This window comes from Botryllus schlosseri, chromosome 8, assembly GCF_051294905.1.
Source record: "Botryllus schlosseri isolate E-star chromosome 8, Bs_hap1, whole genome shotgun sequence".
In the NCBI taxonomy this organism is placed as follows: Eukaryota; Metazoa; Chordata; class Ascidiacea; order Stolidobranchia; family Styelidae; genus Botryllus; species Botryllus schlosseri.
Genome location: NC_137243.1, coordinates 26,749,887 through 26,773,889, shown reverse-complemented (window position 1 = coordinate 26,773,889; position 24,003 = coordinate 26,749,887). Strand labels below are relative to the sequence as shown.

At 40.5% G+C, this 24,003-nt stretch overlaps 1 protein-coding gene and 1 long non-coding RNA gene across 4 annotated transcripts in view; both read left to right on the top strand.

Annotated features, from left to right (window-relative positions):
- The window catches only part of LOC145444068 (Fanconi anemia group M protein-like), a 35,765-nt gene extending 22,629 nt beyond the window's left edge, over positions 1-13,136 (top strand). Inside the window, exons 19-29 of one of the 3 annotated variants that reach the window (XM_080321980.1) lie at positions 1,116-1,262; positions 2,288-2,717; positions 4,891-5,015; positions 5,521-5,545; positions 5,617-5,742; positions 8,409-8,538; positions 8,601-8,737; positions 11,155-11,252; positions 11,313-11,416; positions 11,795-11,893; positions 12,916-13,136. In XM_080321980.1, coding sequence (XP_080178106.1) covers positions 1,116-1,262; positions 2,288-2,717; positions 4,891-5,015; positions 5,521-5,545; positions 5,617-5,742; positions 8,409-8,538; positions 8,601-8,737; positions 11,155-11,252; positions 11,313-11,416; positions 11,795-11,893; positions 12,916-13,024 — 1,530 coding nt within the window. In that variant the 3' untranslated portion in view covers positions 13,025-13,136. Of the gene's footprint in view, positions 1-1,115; positions 1,263-2,287; positions 2,745-4,863; positions 5,016-5,520; positions 5,546-5,616; positions 5,743-8,408; positions 8,539-8,600; positions 8,738-11,154; positions 11,253-11,312; positions 11,417-11,794; positions 11,894-12,915 lie in introns of all 3 variants that reach the window. The other 2 variants (XM_080321979.1, XM_080321978.1) reach the window with 2 other exon arrangements.
- LOC145445481 (uncharacterized) overlaps positions 1-24,003 on the top strand; it is a 97,444-nt gene that overhangs the window by 72,324 nt on the left and 1,117 nt on the right. The gene's annotated exons all lie outside the window — the stretch shown is intronic.

Sequence of the window (24,003 nt, the reverse complement as noted above, 5' to 3'; positions counted from 1 at the left end):
GCTGCATTCAAAAGCGATGATTTGCCGGTTTTCAAGAGATATTAAAGCACTTAATAGTGGGACCGGACAAAATCCGATACCCGAGTGTGATTCGCTTCTGAATCGAGTATCAGACTTTGAGTTGAGTGCCAGAGTAGCGCTCATTATGATATCACGGCAGTATGAACGACGCGGAAAGTTTAGTTGTGTACTTTGTGACAATGCTGTGACCAGAGGTGGTCAAAGTAGCCACCATCACTACTCAAGTAGAAGTAGAAGTTACGCCGGAATTTCTACTCAAGTAGAAGTAGGAGTGGTGGTTCACAAGTAAGTAAGTAAGTAGGTATTCTACGCTTATTTTTGCCTACAAAACTGAAAACTGTCAAGTAGAAGTAGAAGTAGTCTAAATTCCTACCTACTTAAAAAGTAGTGTGAGTAGGCAAAATCTACTTCAAGTACTTAAAAAAGTAGAAGTACTTCGTTACTGACCACCACTGGCTGTGACTCGAACCAAGTCATATGACTCGAGACTAGGACGACCAAGACAGAGATTTCATTGTACGGTAACTTCGAATAATAGTAAAGTCATAATATTGTTGGTATTTCGTCTATTGGTCCTGATACTTGGAAAATAGGACCATAAACCGTTAAGACTGAGGAAAATGACGATATTATAAATGCGAGCCATTCTATATCGCTCGAGCAGAGTTGAAAAAAGTGGTTTGAACTGCATTGAAGTGGAAACTGTACAGTGAACACAATACTTGGACTCGGACTCGACTCGGTGGTGAATTGAAAATGACTCGGCTTGACTCGAGTCAAAACTGTAAAAGGGAGATTGACTTGTGACTCGGAACCTTCTGGCTTGGTTACAACCCTGCTTTGTACTAGATGTCTGGTAAGTTGCGATACGATCAGTCAAGGCTTCGAGGCTGCCACAGTGGCAATCTATCATTCTCGTTGATACATTAACTCTTAGTGGCCTGGAGCGTGTAATTTCAGTGCTGGAAAATATCATCTTTCACTGTTCCCCTAGAATCGTTACAACTATCATTGCTTTCGCGTACAAGATGTTCTGCTGCCAAAATATCGAAGGATTTTGTAAAATATACGATACAATTTGCATTTTTACGCAGGAAGTGCCTGAGGACGTTTCCGATTACGAGCAGGACAGCTTCGTTTGTGACGAGGTCGTGAAATGCGAGTCCGCAAATTCCAGTGAGGTTTCCGTTCTCGAAAATAGCGACGTGGCCACAACGACGGGCAAAGTGACGCGGCGGCAGGTGGGGTGTCCTTGAATATTGAAACTGTCGGACTCGTGCAAACTACCGGATTTCAAAATGTGCAACTGGAACTAGCACTGATTACTTTTAAATACCTCGAAACTAGAACTAAAATTAGAACTAGTCACTTTTGAAAACTTGCAACTAGAAGTAAAACTAGAACTACCTTCATTTCGATACTCGCAACTAGAACTAGAATTAGAACTACTCACTTTTGAAAACTCTCAACTAGAACTAGAATTACTCACTTTTCAAAACTCTCAACTAGAACTAGGATTACTCATTTTTCAAAACTCACAACTAGAACTAAAGTTAGAACTAATCACTTTTAAAAACTCGCAACTAGAATTAAGTTAGAACTAATCACTTTTGAAAACCCTCAACTAGAACTAGAATTACTCACTTTTCAAAACTCTCAACTAGAACTAGGATTACTCATTTTTCAAAACTCACAACTAGAACTAAAGTTAGAACTAATCACTTTTAAAAACTCGCAACTAGAATTAAGTTAGAACTAATCACTTTTGAAAACCCTCAACTAGAACTAGAATTACTCACTTTTCAAAACTCTCAACTAGAACTAGGATTACTCATTTTTCAAAACTCACAACTAGAACTAAAGTTAGAACTAATCACTTTTAAAAACTCGCAACTAGAATTAAGTTAGAACTAATCACTTTTGAAAACCCTCAACTAGAACTAGAATTACTCACTTTTCAAAACTCTCAACTAGAACTAGGATTACTCATTTTTCAAAACTCACAACTAGAACTAAAGTTAGAACTAATCACTTTTAAAAACTCGCAACTAGAATTAAGTTAGAACTAATCACTTTTGAAAACCCTCAACTAGAACTAGAATTACTCACTTTTCAAAACTCTCAACTAGAACTAGGATTACTCATTTTTCAAAACTCACAACTAGAACTAAAGTTAGAACTAATCACTTTTAAAAACTCGCAACTAGAACCAGAAGCACTCAAAAATGAGACACTTGTGATAAAGCAAACGCTATGTCACTTGCAGGTCGAACTGAACCGGCTGAAGAAATTCCACAAAGACGCGACCCCTGCAAAGCGCGAAAATAAAGCCGGGAAAAAACCAAACGCCAGAAAACGCATTGTTTGTTTTGACGAATCCACAGACAGCGTCGACACCTCGTCTCAAACTCCACGAAAAGACCAAGAACCTTCCACATGGACTTGTCCTGCGTGTACTCTACAGAATAATGCCGCCTCTCTGATATGCGACGTATGCGATTGCGAACGTCCTGACGTAGTTCTTACTGACACTTGGACATGCGTGGCTTGCACGTATCTCAATCGGGGCCGGTCTGGGGTTTGTCATATGTGCGGAAAAGAGACCGAAAACGACCTAGTCAAGACGGGGGCCGGTTTTGAGGCTGGAAAGGATAGTGGGTCGTCAATTGTTGCTGATTTAAAGAACTTGAATCGGAGTACGGGATCTGATGTGAAACAGTCACGTAAGATATTGCTTTTTTACGGTGGCAATGTTCACTGTTCAGAAAATTTTCATTTCTAAAACTTAGGATTGTTGCGTTGCTTAAAAATCAAAGGATAACAAACTTGCTTCAATTACGACCCGGAGGGATGTAATGACTGAACCCGAGTCAATTTGTGTGTTGACTCGACCAAGTCATATGACTTGAGACTAGGGTTAGTTCGGATATCAATAATTTTCACTATCCGGATAACGGATATATCCGGATATTTTGGAATTTGTCTAACCGGTTAACCGGATAATAACTGCTAAGTGAGACAATCGATTTCATTAGGTCTGCATGTAAAACGGATCGCAAAATCATTACACAGTGTTATTGTAGAACCTTCCTTCGCGCGCAGTATGAGCGAATACGAGAAAAACCACGCAAATTTAATGTTCACTGCTTCTGCAATGCCCTCTTTATAAAGCACAGATGCATCAATTGTGGGATCCTGTAGCCGGGACCGGAATTTTGTAACAAAGAGTCTACGTTCATTGAATGCCTTTTCAGCTTCCACAGAAGTGGGCTGAATAGGAAGCAGCGCTTCGTGGAGAGTTGAAAGGTTGGCAGGTCGTACGCCGGAAACTTCAACGGCTTTACATCCTTTTGAACATCCCTATGTTTAGGTTTGGAGTACTAGAAGGACGACTAGCTGATACTGGAATTGATGCCGACATGATACCTCGCTCTAATTCACGTGATCAGGCACGCAGCCAGCCGAAAATGTAGGGGGATTGAAATAAAATCAGGGGGCTTCGATTTTTTTTCGAATTAATCATCAGCGGAAATCAATTACGCTTGCACGCACGCACATTTTTGCGAACATTCGATGTCATTCAGTTTCGCGGTGTCACTCTCAGAATTACTAATTAAAATACACTTAACGGCATATCGTCAACAAGCGATAGAGAGATAGGAGCCAATGCATGCTGGGTCCGAGATGGTTAGGCAAGCGATTATATCGTTCGTAGGCCTATTACAGATGCGATTGTGTAGGTCAACGATAATATTGTGAGCACCAAGCCAATGAAGATGCGATTGCGCAGGCCAGCGATGGAATAGCGTGTACACTGCACATGGCCTATTGCAGATGCGATTCTTCAATCCAGTGGAACTATCGGCTTGTTGAAGACGCGATAAATCAGGCCAGAGACCATAGCCGAGCGCGCGGCAATCAATGACCTAATTTAACGATCTTCTCAGCAGGAGATCGCGTCACATTACATTGTGCAATGTGTACAGACGAATCTCGCTAATTGGCAACACGCTTCTCGTTAATAGGCCGCGCCAACACTGAATACGACTTATTGAAGCTTACTAAAACGTGTAAAATGCATTAGCAACGATTCTTTTTTATCCGGTTAACCGACAGAAAAATATCCGGATATCAGATAGTGAAAATACCTGCGGTTAACCGGTTAACCGGTTAACCGTTATCCGGATAATCCAACCCTACTTGAGACAAAGTCAATTTGACTTGTGACTCGGAACGCTGTATAGAAACAAAGTTATTGGAGGACAAAATTTTGGATTTGAAAAAATAACATTTAAGGTGGCAAATTCTCCATTATAGATCTAATGACCGTAAATACTATGATTTGAAACCTTACAATTTGAACATCAATAGCTTCGCTTCTACTGGTTGGAATTAAGCCAAATTTGTGATGCACCTTTTTTTCTAATAATCCAAAAATTCTTTGGCGAAGCCAGTGAAAGTTGAAAACAGTATTAAGAGTTGTGCTATACAGCTGTGTTGTCATGAGTCTTATGACGCATACTGCATTAGCCACAGTTGGTGTGCCGTTGAAACAGTTTTACAGTTAAGCTCCATGTAAGACCGAAATAGGGATGAAAAATATTACATTTTATGGTTTAATTAACAGTTTTCAATGATGTTGTGGGGATTTTTTGAAGTTCATTGCAATTCCCTGCTAAAGGTTCAGTTTCGTAAAATTACAATCAACGATATTTGGTAAATTACATAGGTAAGTATGATTAAGACCCATCCTTTTTAAATCCAACAGAACCAATTGTGTATTCGACCCTGAAAGGAATTTTCTGTGCTTCTCCTTATTGAATGGACCCTGCAATTTTTCAGTGCCTTATCTGACGCAATTTCATACAGAAATAAGCGTGAAAACTCCGCAGAATTTGAAAAGAGGCCAATCGGGAACTCCGTTAGGAAATACGGACGTCGAAGAACGTCTGAATAAGGTTTTAAGAAAACGCCTTGATTTCCGGAACCTACGGGTAAGCACTCATTCGATATTTTTATACTTGGATCAAAATCTATTTCTATAGCTATAATAAGGTAGTTACCGCCTGTAAAACAGACGTTTGAAAGTTGCAAATAAAATCAATGGCCCTATGCTTTTTTAACCCTTGGAAAAAAGTAAGAGACATCATTTAATTAGTTAAATGGTCTGTACACAAGTTTACAGTTATAGTTTGAGTTAAAGTTTAGAGATGATAAATTTTAATAATGATGGTTTTTCAAATTTTTTCGTGACTCTGAAAAAAGCGCATGGCCCTCAGGCTGGAAACCCCTGCTGTAGAGCAACATGAAATAAGTAAATCTGTCGTGAATATTTAAATTCCGGATTTTTGTCAAAGAACTCCACATTGACATTATCAAATTCTTTATGGAATGAAAAAATAATTAAATCTCGTGATTATAAAAATAAAAACTTTTCAATCACCTACTTTTCTGGAAGCTTTCTTGTAAGTTGTAATACTGCCAGCATTTATTTTGCAGGAAAACCTCGGAAATTCTAATCGAGGTATGGGTTATCGCATTGCGTTTTTGCCAAATATCTTAACTTTTGTTTCATCTATGTGTCTTTGTGTTCAGACAAGATTTCGGTGCAATCTCATACAAAATGCACACCCGGCAGTTTAACAAAATCTGCATCACCTCCGCAAGAAGTGATTAATTCATCTGTACTCAGCCCTGCGGCGAAGTCAGACATTGTGCCAGGTACTGATACTTGTAAATAGAGGAGGTCAAAATAGTCTGCGTTGACGCTCGAGTAGAAGGAGAAGTAGCGCTGCACATTTCCACTCATTTACAAGACTTGTCAAAATATCCCTAAATCCCCAAAATATCTATCTCGAAGAAGTCGTCTCAAGTTATTACCACACGGGTAACTTGGTGCTAGTAGGCTACTGCCTCACTAACTATATCTGCTTGTAACTGCAAATGTTGCAGTTGCAGATATTTATATGTTTGAGGCAGACTTGGACAAGTAGACAATTGCAGGCGTCTAGTCAGACTAATTGAAAGCAAAATCCCGGTATACTAATTCGTGAGATGTTTTTATGCCCTCATTTTAATTGTAATCTAATTTCTGGTCTGGTAAACTGTATAGTGCGAAATGATCCAAGCTCGATGTACAGACAATTACTGTTCTCATATCCATAGGCGCCGACTTTTATTTTTTTACGAGGTGGCGAAGTCTTGTGACGTCATAATTGTTCCATATATCTGACGTCATCGTCGCACGAAAACGCATTTTACTATATGCCGCTGGTGTGCCTATTACAGATGCGATTGTTCAATGTTCAAGCCTGCGGAACCAGGCTAGCTCGATACGCGATAAATCAGGCTAGCGACGATTGCCACGCGCGCGGGAATTAATGACCTAATTTCGCGACCATCTCAGCGGGAGATCATCACAGACTTTTCTCCCTAATTGATAACACGTTTCTCGCAAATCAGCCGCGCGGAACACTGATAACACAATTATTAAATTGCAACTGAGTATTAGAGTTAAAATGATAATTTCAAAATGACGGGGTTTCGCGTTTCAAATAGGAAAGTTCGACCCCCGAAACGCCCGTGGCGACGAGCCTGGCACACGCGCTTATCGCAATCGAAGACGTCTCTAACGAGGTCGCATCGATTCGCCTGATTACTAATTGCTGGCCACAAATCACTTAGGCGTTTGAGCATTTTGTACGAGGTGGCCGCCACCTCGTAAATATGGTCACGAGGTGGCTGCGCCACCTCGTAACCGCGTAAGTCGGCGCCTATGCTCATATCTATCAGAATGGATTCTGACTGGATATGAAGTGACCTTTATTCATTCTCCAAGTTTACGCGAATTCAGCAATTCTAATTATAATCTAATTTGAAAAAGCTGTGTATCTCTAATTTCAATCTAATTTTGAAAAGCCGTGTACAGTGTTAGGATGACTCGAGCCATGACTTGACTCGAGTCACATTTTTCGTGTAACTTGACTTGACTCGATTCACTTTGCAAAAATGACTCGACTTAACTTGACTCGGCGTCTCAGAAATAGGGATTCACTCGTGACTAGGAGCAAAATTTACGAGTCAATCTCAAGTCATCAGCTAATGTACGTTTTACTGATCCTCCATTGTTATATCACTAGCAAATTGACTGCAAAAGAAGTGACCAGAGCTTAGAGCTTGCGTTTTAAACTTGCAGTAGAATAATAGTTAATCTATTATCAAATTATCTGTTCATTAAAATGCTCACAGTGCTTAGTGACACCTTACTCAAACCTTTTTTATGATATTAATCGAATTCGAATATAGTTTCAAAGTTTCTATTACTCGTCAATAATTGGCGCATTCCTAAATTGTATTTCATGGATATGTAGCTGGGTAGTGTATTGCACCATATCAATTCCTTTCAACTTTCTAGGGCTTATTATTCTATTCTTTGTTTTGGCTGTACGGTTACAGCGGCTCTACACGTATGCGTGAGCGATGCGTCTTTTTGCGTAGGCTGTTTAACTCTATATTCGTTCCGCGATTTAAAATGAATGGTGACTAGGGCTCTTCAAGAAAAAAAACTTTTCCTTCAGATTTCACTGGCTACTTGATAAAATTGGCTCCATTCCAACCAGTGGAAGCGAAGTTATTGCAGTAGAAAGTTTTGAATTTATCATTAAAAAATTAAAAAATTAAATTTCAAAATTTTTCTGTCGACCCCACATAATTGTTCGGTTGTCAGTGGAAATGATGCACACCAAATTTGACTCTATTCTTTCCAACCACTAGAAGCGAAGTTATTGCAATAGAAAAATTCGGATTTGAATAAAATAGTATTTACGGTGACTAAATCTTTGATTATTTATCATAGAATCATGGAATTAGAAACTTTTCTACTGAAATAACTTCGCTTCTAGTGGTTGGAATTGAGCCAAATTGAGTATGCATGATCTCTACCGAGAGCCCTACAATTTTATGGGGTCGACAGAAAAATTTTGAAATTTTATTGTTTTATTTTTTAATGATAAATTCAAAACTTTGAATTTTTTTTTGTTTTATAATGATAAATTCAAAACTTTCTACTGCACGAATCTCGCTTTTACTGGTTGGAATGGAGCCAAAGTTGGTGTGCAGCGTTTTTTTAACCAACCTAACAATTTTATCAAGTAGCCAGTGAGATCTGAAGGAAAAGTTTTTTTTTTTAACAGCCTTAATGGTGACTCATTCAGTATTTCAGGCAGCTAGGAAAATAAAATGGCTCGTGCTTCGAAAATGCAACTTGAATTGCGTTGTGACTCGACTCGAGTCACAATGTGCAATGACTCGAGATGACTTGTGACTCGAAGCTGAAATTTTTTAGTTCTCCAGTTTTGTTTGAGGTATGTTTTTATGTATTTTTTAAGGTACCGTGGTCTTGGTGGATAGTAAGGAATTGAGCTCTAGCCAGCCGATTATTACCACGTTGAGGAATAAACACAAGGCAAATGTGACCGTCGCGTCCTTACCACACTGTGATTACATAATTGGTATTGGGTATGTTTGAATCTTTCCTTTTTGTCTACTGTATTCTGCTATGCGATGCACGATTATTTTAGAACTGCCGTCACGAGGCACACGTTCTCGGACATCTCGCAGGTTTCAAGCAAGCAGAAATTATCTCCGCGATACCAGAAGCTGAACATTCACTACGACAGAGTGTTTGCGATCATTGAGCAGGACTCCGTCAAAAAGGGTGGGTGGCTAAATTTGATATTGCATGTAGGACTGCCGGACACAGTGTTTCACGTCAATTTATCTAAGAAAATTTAGTTTCGATATAATTTTTCACTGTGGTAAGGCTGTATACCTCGGCTGGTCGTATTGCGGCATACGAAACATGGTGTGCAAATCTACACACGTTAGTTGAAATGGCATATTAAGTCATAACATGATGTCAGAATTGTACTACTCATCTTCATTTCTGGTAGGACAGTCTCTCCTTCCGAAGTAGTTTGGCCTGAAAAAACTCTTTGAGTTGAAAACTGACAAATTTTTACTCGTAAAAACTTTATTTTAACGAAATCTTGGCCTTTAAAGAATTCCCATAGTTACATCACGCATTATGGTGGAAATACTTAATATTTGTCGTAGTACAACGAAAGATACTTTCCTACATTATCGGTTAGAAATTGTCGGTCCTTGCTAAGTAGCTTGCCAAGAATGGAGAAAGAACGTTCAACAGTGGCAGTTGTTGGCTGACAACAGTCAAGTTGTGCGTACACTGCTGGTGACAAACCGTGTTGCTTCATTCTGACGATGTTGTCTACATCAGTGGTTCTCAACCGCCGGTCCGCGGACCGGTGCCGGTCCGCCAGGTATATTACAATTTTATACCTTAATTTCAAGATGCAATGTTGAAAGCTTGTTCATTGATCAAATAAATAAAAAATCAAATTTTAAATAATTCGAAACTTCATGAGGTAACATTAGGACTGGAAACATGTCCAATTTGACTTAAAGTTCAAGACGTGTCATCATTTGACGACATGTGAGCGACAAGTACAGAACAGATACGAGCTGACTCATCACTAAACAGCGCAGTTTGCGCGATCATTCGTTTTCGATTCAATCATTTTGTGCAGGACCGTAACTGAGGCACCCAAACCCAATTGGGGAGGGGCGAATTGAAAAGAGCTCAAAATTATTTCGAAAATGAACATAAATCATAGCATATTTTTCTGAAACTTTTTCCAACCTTTTTCAATTTCTTTTCGCGCTTTGCGCGATTTAGTATCACTAAATGTCTTGCTTATAGTAGAGGTGCCCTTCTCCAAGAAATACACATGGCTTATAGAAATAGACATTTCGGCGTCAGTCATTACCATGCCACCACGTACTAACATGGGACTCCGAAAGATGTGCCAAAAATTCGTCAACGAGAAAACCGATTCAGACATGATTGAATGATAATTTTTGCTGTTGGCGCGATTAAGCTGGTTAAACTCTCTGCTTACACTGAGTAGAATGAATATGGTCACAAGCACAGGTGAGAACATCAACCCACTGCAGGGTCTGGGGGAGAAGCCCCGGAAGTTTGGATTATCGCCCTGTGGGGCCCATAAGATCAACGTTTTTGAGAGTAGGCTAACGAAGTGCTTTAGCGGCCCGGATTTGCGGATGGCCGGTATAGTTTGCTGCAAGGTGTTTCCTTACGGCACGGATTGTATTCGTAGTTGCCTATGCGTCTGGTGGCAGTGGGCAATGAGCAAGGTAGCACGACAAAGCGCTTGGTTCGACTTGGTTCGAGTTGGCGTGGTCGATTAGACCCACGGCCGTCGGCACGAAAGACTGTAAACGACTCTCGGCGGTAGCACGTTCATCTGGATAATACAATTCTACCTCGACTCTGCAGACTGACTGACTACCATAAAATCACATGGATGCCATCAAGAAGATAATCAATAACGATCGAAACCTCTAAATGTCAGTCTCTAGCACGAAATAATTGCAAAAAACGGTAGCGTACTTTACATTTTGACTTCATTTCAATTTTCAAAGTTTACCGGTCCGCCAGACATTTTTTGAAATTTTACCGGTCCACGAGGTGAAAAAGGTTGAGAACCACTGGTCTACATCACAATTTTTCATCATGCGCTTCTTGATACAAGAACAAATGCCCACGCAGTCTTGCTTCAGTTCGTTGAGCATATCATATGCAACGTTGACACAGCATGTCAACTATATTTGTTTCATTTGACCGTTTGTGATTCACAATGAGCAGACAAAGGGCCGTCAACAACGGTAGGCCTATAAAGTAGGCTGCAAGCTGTAAAATATCAAATGATAAGTTCACCGACAGTGCAATATCTACGATACATTTTGCAATTTTGACTTTTTTTGCAATGTCAAATAAAATCGACTTAATAATTACTAATATTGTAATTTCAAATCTCACTAGGTAGTAACATGATAAAAAATAGGCGGGTACCAAAAATATCTAATTTTGTCTACTGACGGCGATGGACATATATCATAGATGAGCAATAACATAGTTTTTGGCGTACAGAATATGACAAGATAATGTGCTGGGCAGGTCTACTTGCATTGGTTTGGAAACATGCAGTAGTGCTGACTTTCAATGTCAGAAATTGAAGTTGGTATTTGATGCAGGTGAAATGGCGAAGAGAGCATTTTGTTCAAACTATTTCATGTCTGTCACGTGTTGGATGGCCCAATGCAACATCCGGGTTTTATACAGCGAAAATCAGGTATTGCTTTGCTTCTTGTATCGACATGTTTTGTGGTTACTTGATAACTTCATGCCGCAGGATGAAACTGCTGGGATTTTGCAAATGCTTGCCGCCCGAGAGAAGAGAATCAAGAAAGGTATAGACAGCGAGGCAGCTGCAAAAGCTACCGATCCAAAATCCAGGTATCGTGCACGCAGATTTTAAACGGTTATGTGTGATTTGCAAGTGATTAGCGTATCTATATTGAAATGAACTCCAATATTTTCGGCTGACACTCGTCAGGGGTAATTGTCAGCAACTAGTAGAGAATAGGGAAGAACATTGTATATCAACGATCCTATCACAAATAGACACTTTGTAGTTCAGATGTAATTGATCCATGTCTCAATTTAAACGGTATTGGATTTATTTCGAGTGGCGTATTAAATGGGGATAGCGCTTTTTTAAACACTGCCATATCCTGGTGTCATGACACTTAGTTTGTCTCCGTGGTGGCCTATTCTAGGCACTGGTAAATGAGGCAATATCTTGCTTTGTATGTGACACCATGATATTTGCAGGATGTTGCTGAAGCTGTTCCTGTGCATTCCCAGAGTGTCGTTCGTGTCTGCGTTGTACATGTGTCTCAACTTCAGGAGCTTCAAAGAGGCCACTTCTAGGTGCGTGAATAAGGGGTTTTGATTGGAAATAGGATTTGCATGTGTATTACAAGTGCGATCCGATTTGAGTATTCATTGTAATGATTCGAGTGGGATGGTGAAAGAAAATTTGATTTAGTGCTGAAATGATACTGTCCGTGCCACTCAGCGTTAATTCATCAACGAGAATGATGGTTTCAATACTCTTTTTTACTGTGGAAGCCTTAAAACCTGGATTGGTCGTATCTCAGCATACGAAACATACAGTAGAAAAAATACGCATGTGAGTGGAAGTGTTGAGATCAACCAACAGCATTCTCAACAACTGCGATCAAATAGGTTGTCTGAAAAATAGCGAATTATCTTAAGAGCGGTGGCGAACTTGCGTTATGTTCTTTGTGGTCGCATAAAATAGGGTTACCATATTTTGGGATGGGGAAAGGAGTTGATCAAAACTGAAAACAGCCGATTTTGCAATATTTACTGGTAATTGCGTCGAGTTGATTAAAAAAAAGAAAAGGTCATCAAACGTACGTATTACCTAGTTCACGTCATATATGCCGATTTTCAGTTGAACGTGTCCATTATCCTGGCTGTAAAAGCTGTAAAGGAGGGCGTATTGTCAAAAAGGAGGACATTTACCAAAACCAGGAAAAGGAGGAATTATTGTAACCCTACATAAAGGTCCATATTTGAAACTTGCACGTTATGTTCAAAAACTGCATTATATTGAAAAAAATTCCGATGTGTAAAGAGTAGTTTCGCCTTAGAACTGAAGAGGAATCGACGGTAGTCTTAAAGCCACTTAAGGAAGGCAAAATCCACTTGAAGTACTTCTAAAAAGTATAATCACTTTGTTACTGACCGCCTCTGACTTCTGATTGTAATCAAGTAGAACTCTTAGTGGGAAGGAGCTTATGATGTGAGTGCTGGAGAAAATCATCTCTCTATTTGGCGTAAATAGTTAGAATTAACTCTCGATTTAGACCTGAGTTCTCAAAACATTGTGGCCAGTTCTAGTGTTTTTTCTATGTCATGCACAGCTCCGTGGAAAAGTTGATACAAGAGGCTCACATGTCAACATGCGTGGCCGCCGAAGTCTACACCTTCTGCAGGAGGAAATTCGACTTGCAAATGACACCCGCAAAATAGAGAACGTTACACATTCCGTATCTTTTATTTCGATCATTTATCTACGTTCATTACATTATTTATTCTTGCCTGACTGTTGAAAGAGATGAATAAACTTCGTTTCTGTGCTGGACTTGGACTGATTCTGTGAGAGTGATAGGTATCGGTGTTTACATGCATAGCTTGAGTTGTACAGATAGTTCTCTAGTCAGGCTAATGTGAGTGAAATACCGCTAGTCTAATTTCTGACACTCCGAAATGTGCTACATAAGAACTGTAGTGCGAAAGGATCCATGCTTGCTGCAGAGATGAGCGGATTTGAAATTTCTGTGTCCTTATCGAATCCGAAGCATAAAATCCTAAACCTAATACAGACATATTGTTCATCATCATCATTGGTTTATTAGCAATTTTATCAGTTCAATACACCACAAAAATGCGATACAATGAAAGATAGGAAGGCGTCGAAGCGACTTGGAGTAGTCTATGAAATCGGACACCCACCTTGGCCTAGGCGATGTAAAGAGGAGGCATGCACACTGAATGAAAAGTAAAGAAGATAGTATAGAAAGATGGTGGCATGTCATCGAAGTCGAGATCGATAGGTCAGTCGTGGTCCGGTAATCTTGAGGACGGACTCATATTCATTTAGTAGTAATTGCTTGTATTTCGACTTGAATGTGGACATGCTCGTCGACTGTGGGATAGCCGGTGGGATACTGTTCCACGCATCAGGTCCGGCATATATTTGATGGAGCGATGATCTTTTCGGTCGATCACATGATATGTCGACGCGCGTGTGTTGTACTTGTGCGCTTTTGATTCCGAGGTAAAAAAGTCATTGAAATATTCGGGGCAACGACCACAGTCCCAGCAAACACTCGATTTTCTGTTGGCTTCCTGCGGAATAGCCGCAGGACGCCCAGTGTTACTTCCCTGAAGTGGATTTGTCGACAACTAGGAGCGTCCTATTCACTTCCTGAGTCGTTCCAAAATTACCTACTGTGGACATGAAGCGACTCCGTACGGATCTACTGTGAACGTGACGTGGCTCCCTATGGATGTGACAGACCTACTGTGGACTTGACGTGACTCCCTATAGATGTGTCATTTTCCCCATGTTCTAGTCCTCAGGATTACCATATCAGGACTCCCTGTGGAGACCGCTTCATCATCTCCATGATGACCTCCTCCACGTCCTCCACACCTGGTGCAACTACATGGAATTCAATATCATATAAGCTAACAAACTGTTTATATTGGGTTACTGGAAAACGACAATTGCAAAATACAAGTACAACATTAACCAAAGAACTATTGCTAGTTAACAAAGTTCAGGCTTAGGTGAAAAATCGATCAGGAAAGTAAAAATACACTATGAAATAAATGTGTCAGTGGTATTTTAAATATAACAGCAAGTTCTAAGTCAATTTTGAATTAACATTACAAACATTTCAATAGAAGTGCATGCGAGAAATTAGAAAGAAACGTGTCACATGAATTTGAAAAAGAACAACTGCTAATACAACTAAAACAGGGATAAGCATTGAGCAATCATAAGTAATAATTTACATTGCAAACTACAAAACGATGCATCATTTGCACCGCATCATCTTAAGAGCGCGAGCGCGTATTCGCAATAAACTTGATTGCAACACCAGTTTTCTTCTTGGTCTTTGTTTTGCCTGAAACATATGCAGCAATGTCAGCAAATCATTTGTAGAGCCACTCTGCTGACACAGCACATGAAATTTGCGTCAGAGCTTCAATTTCTATTTCCTCATGCATCAATTGTGATATGTCTTGTGAAACACTACTTCCACTTGTGCTTGAGTGAAAATTTATGACGATACTACCATGTCTGCTTGAGTGCGGAGAGCTTCTGACGTCGTGATACGGAGTATGCAACCCGTCAATCAAATTAACATGTGGAAACATCTCAAGTACATACTTTAGTACTTTCCAGAACTTCCACTTTCACCTAAAATAGTTTTGACAAGCCGTGTAAATCATTGCTTGATTGCTTGAACCCGAGTAGAAATACATGGCGTTACTCTTACTTCTAGAGTACTGGCGCTACAAATATTTCTACTTGAGTGCTGAAAATGACTACTTTCCCTATCTGTTTAAAAGCATACAACTACGACATTCCACAAGTCCCCATATATTGACCATGTCGACACTGCTTGAAAGCAGTGTTGGGATGACTCGAGTCATGACTTGACTCGAGTCAGACTCGAGTCAGCTTTTTCGTATGACTTGACTTGACTCGAGTCACTTTGCTAAAATGACTTGACTTGACTTGACTCGGCCTATCAGAAATGTGGATTGACTCGTGACTCGGAGCAAAATTCACGAGTCAATTTCAAGTCATCAAGTAGTCGGTGTCGACCAAAATCACTGTATATAGCATTAGTTCGAACTGTTCGCCAAACGCTGGTGTAACCCGTGAGAGCGACCAATCATTCAATGTTCGTGCGTTTTACTGAGCCTCCCTTGTTCTCTCACAAATAAATTGAACGCAGACGAAGTGATCGAAGCTTACAGCTTACGTTGTCGTAAACTAGTACTGTAAAGAAAATTCTGTTCTCTGTTTGTACATTAATCAAACCTATTGTTTTATTTAAACTGAATTCGAATATAGCTTATATAGTCCTCAATCATTGGCACAGGCTCGAATTGTATCATATCGATTTGTAAATGCGTAATGTCTTACATCTAATCAATTCGTATCTATTCTCTATCTGGGCTGGTAACTATAAACGGAGGTTTAGCAGTCCTACTTATATGTGAGCGATACAGCGCCTTCTTGCGTATATATTTAACTTTATATTCGTTCATCGGTTCAAAATCAATGACCACTGAACCTGTATTTCAGACAGCTAGCAAAATGCAATGACTTAATCATGCCTCATACTTCGAAAAGGCAACTTGACTTGAATTGTGACTTGACTCGTGACTTGACTTGACTTGACTCGACTTGACTCGAGTCACCTCCAAAAATCGAGTGACTTGACTTGACTCGAGTCACCTTTGAACATCGATTGACTTGACTTGACTCGAGTCAAAATGTGCAATGACTCGAAATGACTCGTGACTCGAAGGTAGTGACTTGATCCCAACACTGCTTGGAAGTAGTTGGATGTCTTGTAAATCGCTATTTATATTTTTTATTTGTAAAATGTGTCCTCTTTTCCGGGTCTCAAAATATGGTAAGATTAGTAACCGTAGCATCAACGAACAATTGAAGATGGTCTAAAACAGGGCCGGCTAGCCACATGTGGTCCGCGAGAAGGTTTTGAGAGGCCCGTGTGGTAATTTCCGAAATTTCTGATGTTATCGTAAATGAATTGAACAGATTGTGAACTTGCAAGGCCAACCTAAAATTTGATTTTTCTGGCCGCAACACTTGAGATGTAATGACTAAAATATCAGTTCTCCAGCATCATCATTGGTTTATTAGCAATTTGATCAGTTCAATACACCACAAAAAATGCGATACAATGAAAAGACAGGAAGATGTCGCGGTTCAGTTCCGACGCATTGGCAGATCCATCAGCCAGTCACATATTGGTAGATCATCGTACACTACAATAAAGCAGAATAATTTGCGATAGATTTATCAAAAGTAAAAATTTTCTACAAGCTTCGCGCCTCATGTTGTCACTCGATTTATTGATTTTGATATTGTTGCCCCTATGTGAAAATGAAAGAACGCCTAATGTATCAGATTGAATCAAACTATATTCGCGATTGCGAGACAGAGTGTCGTTCAACATATGCGACCTTGCGATTGCGCTCGCAGAAAGACCGTCGACTATGAAACCGATAGGCACAAACTGCGATTGCAGCATGTTGATCGAAGCTTTCGATGTCCGGGTGCTAAATAGCCTAGTCCTCGCAAACTGAGCCCAGCTATATAGCAAGCCCGAAATATAGTCAAGTGACAATATTATTGACCGATGAACTTGAAAAAATTCGCGCCTCGTGCGGCTAGAGGCCCGCGCAATAGTTCGTCAATCGAATCAGGGTTGCCAGACATCTTTTGAGAAAAAGGGCCAAACAGCGCCGAAAAGGGGGCCAAAAAGGGCCAAATTGTTCAATAACGTTGATAACGTTGCAACATTACCAATAGACCTTTGTAAATCCCCTGGAATTCCAGTTTTATATTGTATATTCTGCTGTAGGACACCAAACCCGCTACCTATAACTACACTGGCAGTGTTGGGATCAAGTCACTACCTTCGAGTCACGAGTCATTTCGAGTCATTGCACATTTTGACTCGAGTCAAGTCAAGTCAATCGATTTTCGAAGGTGACTCGAGTCAAGTCAAGTCATTCGATTTTTGGAAGTGACTCGAGTCAAGTCGAGTCAAGTCAAGTCAAGTCACGAGTCAAGTCACAATTCAAGTCAAATTGCTTTTTGAGGTATGATTACGTCAATGCATTTTACTAGCTGTCTGGAATACAGAGTGAGTGGTCATTGATTTTGAACCGATGAACGAATATAGAGTTAAATATACACGCAAGTAAGGCGATGTATCTCTCACACATAAGTAGAACTAATAAACTACGTAAGTAATTGCACAGCCTCAGTTTATAGTTACCAGCAAAAATAGAGATAAGATGCAATACATTACCCTTTTGCAAATTGATATGATACAATTCGAGCCAGCGCCAATGGTTGATGACTATATAAACTATTTTCGAATTCAATTTCAATAAAACAAGAGGTTTGGTTAAGTTAAGAACACAGAACAGAAATAGACATTTTACTATTAGATTACTTTACTATACTATAGTTTACGACAATGTAGACTGTAAGCTTCGATCACTTCGTTTGCCATCAATATATTTGTGAGAGAACAATGGAGGCTCAGTAAAACGCACGATCATTGAATCATTGGTCGCTCTCACGGGTTACACCAGCCTTGCGCGAATAATCCGAACATATGCAAGATACAGTGATTTTTATCGACACCGATTACTTGATGACTTGAAATTGACTCGTGAATTTTGCTCCGAGTCACGAGTCAAACCACATTTCTGATACGCCGAGTCAAGTCAAGTCAAGTCAAGTCATTTTAGCAAAGTGACTCGAGTCAAGTCAAGTCATACGAAAAAGTGACTCGAGTCTGACTCGAGTCAAGTCATGACTCGAGTCATCTCAACACTGTACACTGGATCCAATTAAAATAACTACTATTATTTCAAGTATTTTCCAATTGAATAAAAAATCGTAAAATAAAACTTTTTGTGCTATAATATGAGAGTGATTAAATTATATGAATTTTGATTCAAAATTGAGAGAATAGTTTCTTAACATTTGAAACTTATCCAACTTATATACTTAATTTTTAGGTTTATTTCCAAGAAAAAAAACTCTCCGGTTATGTTGAAGTTTTTTTTTAATTTCTATCAATCATCAAGTACTATACGGGTATACTCTTCTTCAGATTTTTTCTGCTACTTACAGCTTCCAGCCATGTTCGATGCTCTTCCCTCCACCTGTTCACAAATCTCTATTTACAATTCCAACACAGTCTACATTCTACAAAAACAATTCCAAGTCTTCATCTTCTAAAGTGTTTCCACTCGAATCCTAGACATTGGCATGGACATTGTCCGCTCAATTTGCGAGATACATTTATGCAAATAGCTATAGTTTGATGGTATGTCTCAACCAGGGCTTTGGAGCCGGAGCCGGAGCCCGGAGCCGGAGCCCCGGAGCCGTGCATTTTTACCGGAGCTGGAGCCGGAGCTGGAGCTCTATATAAAATTCAGCCGGAGCCGGAGCCGGAGCTGGAGCCAGTTATTTGAGGGGTAGCTCCGGCTCCGACGTATTTCATGAGATGCTATTATATATGCAACATTGCAACAACCATATCTGCCGAGTTCACCGAATTCAACAGCAAACCTTCGCGAAATCTTTTCCTCTTTGGCGCTAACCAGTAACCATGTTCCTGGGGATTTAATAGTAGAGCAGTCGTACATTCAAAGTTCAATTTTCATACATGAGTGCCGAACCTCGGTATGCGACATATGCCTGTCAATATTGTGTGTATTCGGCATTCCCGCAATTTCATCATCAGCACAACCTTGTTGGCCAATTGTATACGGTTCGAAAATAATGATCACTATGCATTACGCGAAATGGGAGAGATGATAAAAACGTGATTTCGTTGCACTTGTCGATATGACGAGCACGAGCCGAGAAATTCCATCTCAACGATGCTACGAATCGGATAAACAAATACTCGTTTTTTCGTGATAGTTCTTTAGTCGGGCCGCGAAAGTGGACAGTGTTATTGAGTATGCAATTATGCATGCTAATTGCAATTCATTACTGCGCATCATTGTCATTCACTCCAGTAAGGATTTTCGAGCTTAAATAGGGAATGACAGAAGAGTAGGCCAAAACCCCATGGTATTCTATGTTGGAGACAAACTACTGATTTTATACGCTATTTCCAATTTGTAATCATCTGTTTCGTAAACTTGTAAATGTGCAATGTGCTGTGCATACTGCATAGTTTAATTCGTTATTGACATGGCGCAATGTGCATGATACAGTGTTTATTTCGATTTTTCGATTCATTTCAACGGGAAAATATTATTCCGATAAACTTGATCGACACCGGATGGACTAGTAATGAGTGTACCAATATGGAACGTCAAACCATAGGCCATTTGGTACAAATCGAATTTCTATTTATCACGTCGTTATATCCGCGCATTTTGCCCTTACTGCAGTTACAGTTGAATAATAATCGCACATTTGAAGATTGAATTGAGCTGTATGGCCTAGTGGCAATGAGTACAGTGCCAGTGTTAAAACGTCGCATCAGAATTTTAATGCTGTGGCACGGAGTAAAGTGCTTTTTTAGTTTATTGTAATAGACGACGATTTACTAAAAATGTGACTGGACCCTGGATCTGCCAATGCGTCGAAACTGATATTTTAACCAGTCATCAACATCCCAAGTGCCGCGGCCAGACTAATCATATTTTTGGTTGGCCTAGCGAGTTCACAATCTGAGCAATTCAATTTCGATAATATAACATAATTTCGATAATATAATGGGAAATTAGCTCGCGGGCTACTCAAAGCCTTCTCGCGGGCCACATATGGCCCACAGGCCGCGGGTTGCTCCCCCCTGATATAGACAGACACGTTCGATAGTTTTCAGAGCCGGAGCCGGAGCTGGAGCCGGAGCAGTGGTAATAATGCTGCTCCGGAGCTGGAGCCGGAGCTGATGTATGATAGAAGAAAGCTCCGGAGCCGGAGCTGGAGCAATGCAAATTCACGGCTGCTCCGAAGCCCTGGTCTCAACTGCTTCCAAAACGAGCCGAATATTGAAAATAAAGGGCCAAGGGGCCAAATTATTTTTTTTGGCCAACTGCCTCTAAAAAGGGCCAAATTTGGGGAATTTGGCCCCAAAAGAGCCAATCTGGCAACCCTGAATCGAATGTGGCCCTTTGACTGAAAAGGTTGGGCAGAATGGGCACCCCTGGTCTAAAACATCATTATAAGAGCTGATTAATTAGTGTATATACAACAAGCTGGTTTCATAAGCAGAATCGCTGAACTATAGCGATGGTGTGAACGTGAGGTTCACGTTCTCGTTCTGTGTGTGTGTGGAAGACCTCCTAATATAGTCGATGTAAAGAGATTCACAATAGTTTTTAGACAGCTTTATTTCCGCATCCTTACGGAAGCAAGTTCAGATCAGTGTTGCCAACTCCGGATGGAAGAAAATCGCTAAAACTGGTGTCAAAAATCGCTAGATGTCGCTAAATATTGAGAAAAAAGCGCTAAAAAATAGCGCTAAATTGAACCATTATTTCAATACATTCTTCTCAGCTATATTTCACTCGTCTGGGACCAAAGTCACTTACCATATTTCTAGTTCATAATACGCAATAGTCATCTCTATGTGGGACAAAACGTGCAGTGCATTTCGATGAAGCAGATCGCTTTGCGCAATGATCGCTATACGTGACCACTGACCAGGTTTGCAGGCATAACCGCTCACTATATAAGCGTGCCTTGCTCGATGCGTCCGTAAATACGTGATGCGATGTACCGTGGAAATGCGCTTGACTTCTTCTCTAAACTGTGTTGGAGTACTTGAACACGACATGCGACTTGACACACGTGTACACTGTACACGACATGCGACTTGACCCGACACAACATGACTTGAACCGGGCATGCCAACCACTGTAAGTAGAGACATTAAGAAAATAATCCGAGGACCAACCCGGGGTATGAAATGTAATTAATCTGGTCTTAAACAAAAGCTAGTGTCACACTGATTCCGAAAATACGAATTAAATTCTTCTCAAGACAATGGAACGACCTCAAAACAGCCCCAAATGTCTGAAAATCGGCATTGATCAGAACAATCGCTGGACGAAATTGGTCATTGTTATGTTCATGGTGTTGCGGCGGTACCATTGTTGGAGTAATGCCGGTTTTCAAACTTTGAGGGCAGTTTCGGGGTGCATGGTTACATTGTCCGGACCAGATTTTATTTTGTATTTTTGAAATCACTGCGACAACTATCTTTCGATCATTACCAATTATATTAAATTTCAGCGCACAGGTCGGCAGATGTAGCACTGCCAATTATGCTACTCAGCAAGAAGATACACTGTTTGCCCATGCGTAACCGCCAGGAGTTGCGCATATCTATTACCCAAAGTCACTCAACCATGACAAATCGTCCGAACGTATTTTCATGGAGCGAGAAATGCTGCACAACTTGATGTTATGTCAGCCAGAACTGATCTTTATTGGTTATTTTCGGTAAAAAAGCGCTAAATAATCGCTAAATACTTTTTCAAAAATCGCTAGATTTATCGCTAGGCGCTAGATCCATATTTTTTGGCGCTAAACCGAATGAAAAATCGCTAGGTCTAGCGCGAAAATCGCTAAATTGGCAACACTGGTTCAGATAAGAAGGAAGCATGCATTGTCGTGGGTCCACCAAGTGTCCATTTCACCTAGTCGGAGCTAGACACTTGGCGGCCCTAGAAATAACAGTACCACCATAGTGTCCTATATGGTGTCGACACAAGCAAATCGCACGGTTCAATGAAATTGTATCACGTCACAGTTTCCATTTGGCTACAGGCAATTTAACGGTGATTTTTGACCGGCTTGCCGAGCATTAAATTTGATGAATCGGGTATCAATCGAAAGCGGACTCTGCACTGATTACGAAAATATAAATTTTATTCCGCTCGCGGTCCTGGAACCCCCACAATCAGCCCCCAATTATTGATTGTCGAGTAGATTGGCAGTGTGACGCAACAATGCTGTCTGGCGAAACGAGAGACTAGCTCAAGAGCAAGGATGCGGCCGAGCGGCGAGAGTGGGATCAGCTGACGTCGCGGCAATAGCGATGTGCAAACGCGCCACAGAGAAACGCTGCGCTGTTGATACTTTTTCTATGCGTTTCGGTACAAGCGAGCACACACCAGCCTTTCCTTGACTTGTAAGGGTAGAACTGGGTCCACGGAATGTATTAGGGCCCTACCAATTTTCGCGCAATATCCTTCAGCTGATAAAGATATTTAGGCTACATCTAAGTAGTCTACATTGGATATGTCAGATTATTATGATATCGATTGCCTTAGCCCGCTTGTTGCATAGGGCTCCAGAGACACGTCGCGCTGTTGATGGTGGGTGTCGATACTTTCTATAGTCACTTTTATGGTTAAGTGTGAGCAAGGAGCATTGAGCATGAGCATACATTACAAGCTTTTATTTGATCCGTATGGGTAGGACTTGGTCCGCGAATGCAGCAGGTAAAATGTTGATTGTTGAATAAAGTTTAACAGCAGGAGTGTCTAATTAAACTGGTATCGCTGTCCCGATTCAATCCGTTACTAGAAAGCTTGCGGGCCATACCTGCTAAATGATTCCAAAATGTTACCACCAAATTCATACCTTTGTTTTTCACTGGAATATATCTGATATCACTATAAACGTTGACGTTGGAATTTGGTTTAGCATTTTTCAATCACCAAATAGTTGTTTTGAATGCCGGGGACCTTTTGCGTCAAAAGTAATACAGTGGTATCACAGATATTTGAATTATATTCATTCTGTAGCCTGTATATATATTCCTAATGTATCTTACGTAAAACGGATTTGCAGTATTTTTTTCGCATCTGTGAATAACTGAATGTCCATTGTCCATTCGGCCCAACAGAGTTTGCACTTTTTCGCCTTCTCGGAATTTGGCAAGGTCACCGACGTGGTGCTTATGGGGACTAGAGTGAAAACTCAACACTGTAGTTGTATTACTACAATATGATATATTTACATTATCTAAATTTGCTGTCTTGAGTGAATCTTATTACTTGAAAGTATATTTTTCTTACTAGAAATATCTCTAACAGCTGAAGGATTGCGCGAAAATTGGTAGGGACCAAATACATTCTGTGGACCCAGTTCTACCATTAAAAGTCAAGGAAAGGCTGGTGAGTGCTCGCTTTTAGCGAAGCGCATAGAAAAAGTATCAACAGCGCCACGCATCTCTGGAGCCCTACGCAACAAGCGGGCTAAGGCAATCGATATCATAATAATCTGACATATCCAATGTAGACTACTTAGACGTAGCCTACATATCTCTATCAGCTGAAGGATATTGCGCGAAAATTGGTAGGGCCCTAATACATTCCGTGGACCCAGTTCTACCCTTACAAGTCAAGGAAAGGCTGGTGTGTGCTCGCTTGTACCGAAACGCATAGAAAAAGTATCAACAGCGCAGCGTTTCTCTGTGGCGCGTTTGCACATCGCTATTGCCGCGACGTCAGCTGATCCCACTCTCGCCGCTCGGCCGCATCCTTGCTCTTGAGCTAGTCTCTCGTTTCGCCAGACATCATTGTTGCGTCACACTGCCAATCTACTCGACAATCAATAATTGGGGGCAGATTGTGGGGGTTCCAGGGCCATGAGCGGAATAAAATTTATATTTTCGCAAGCA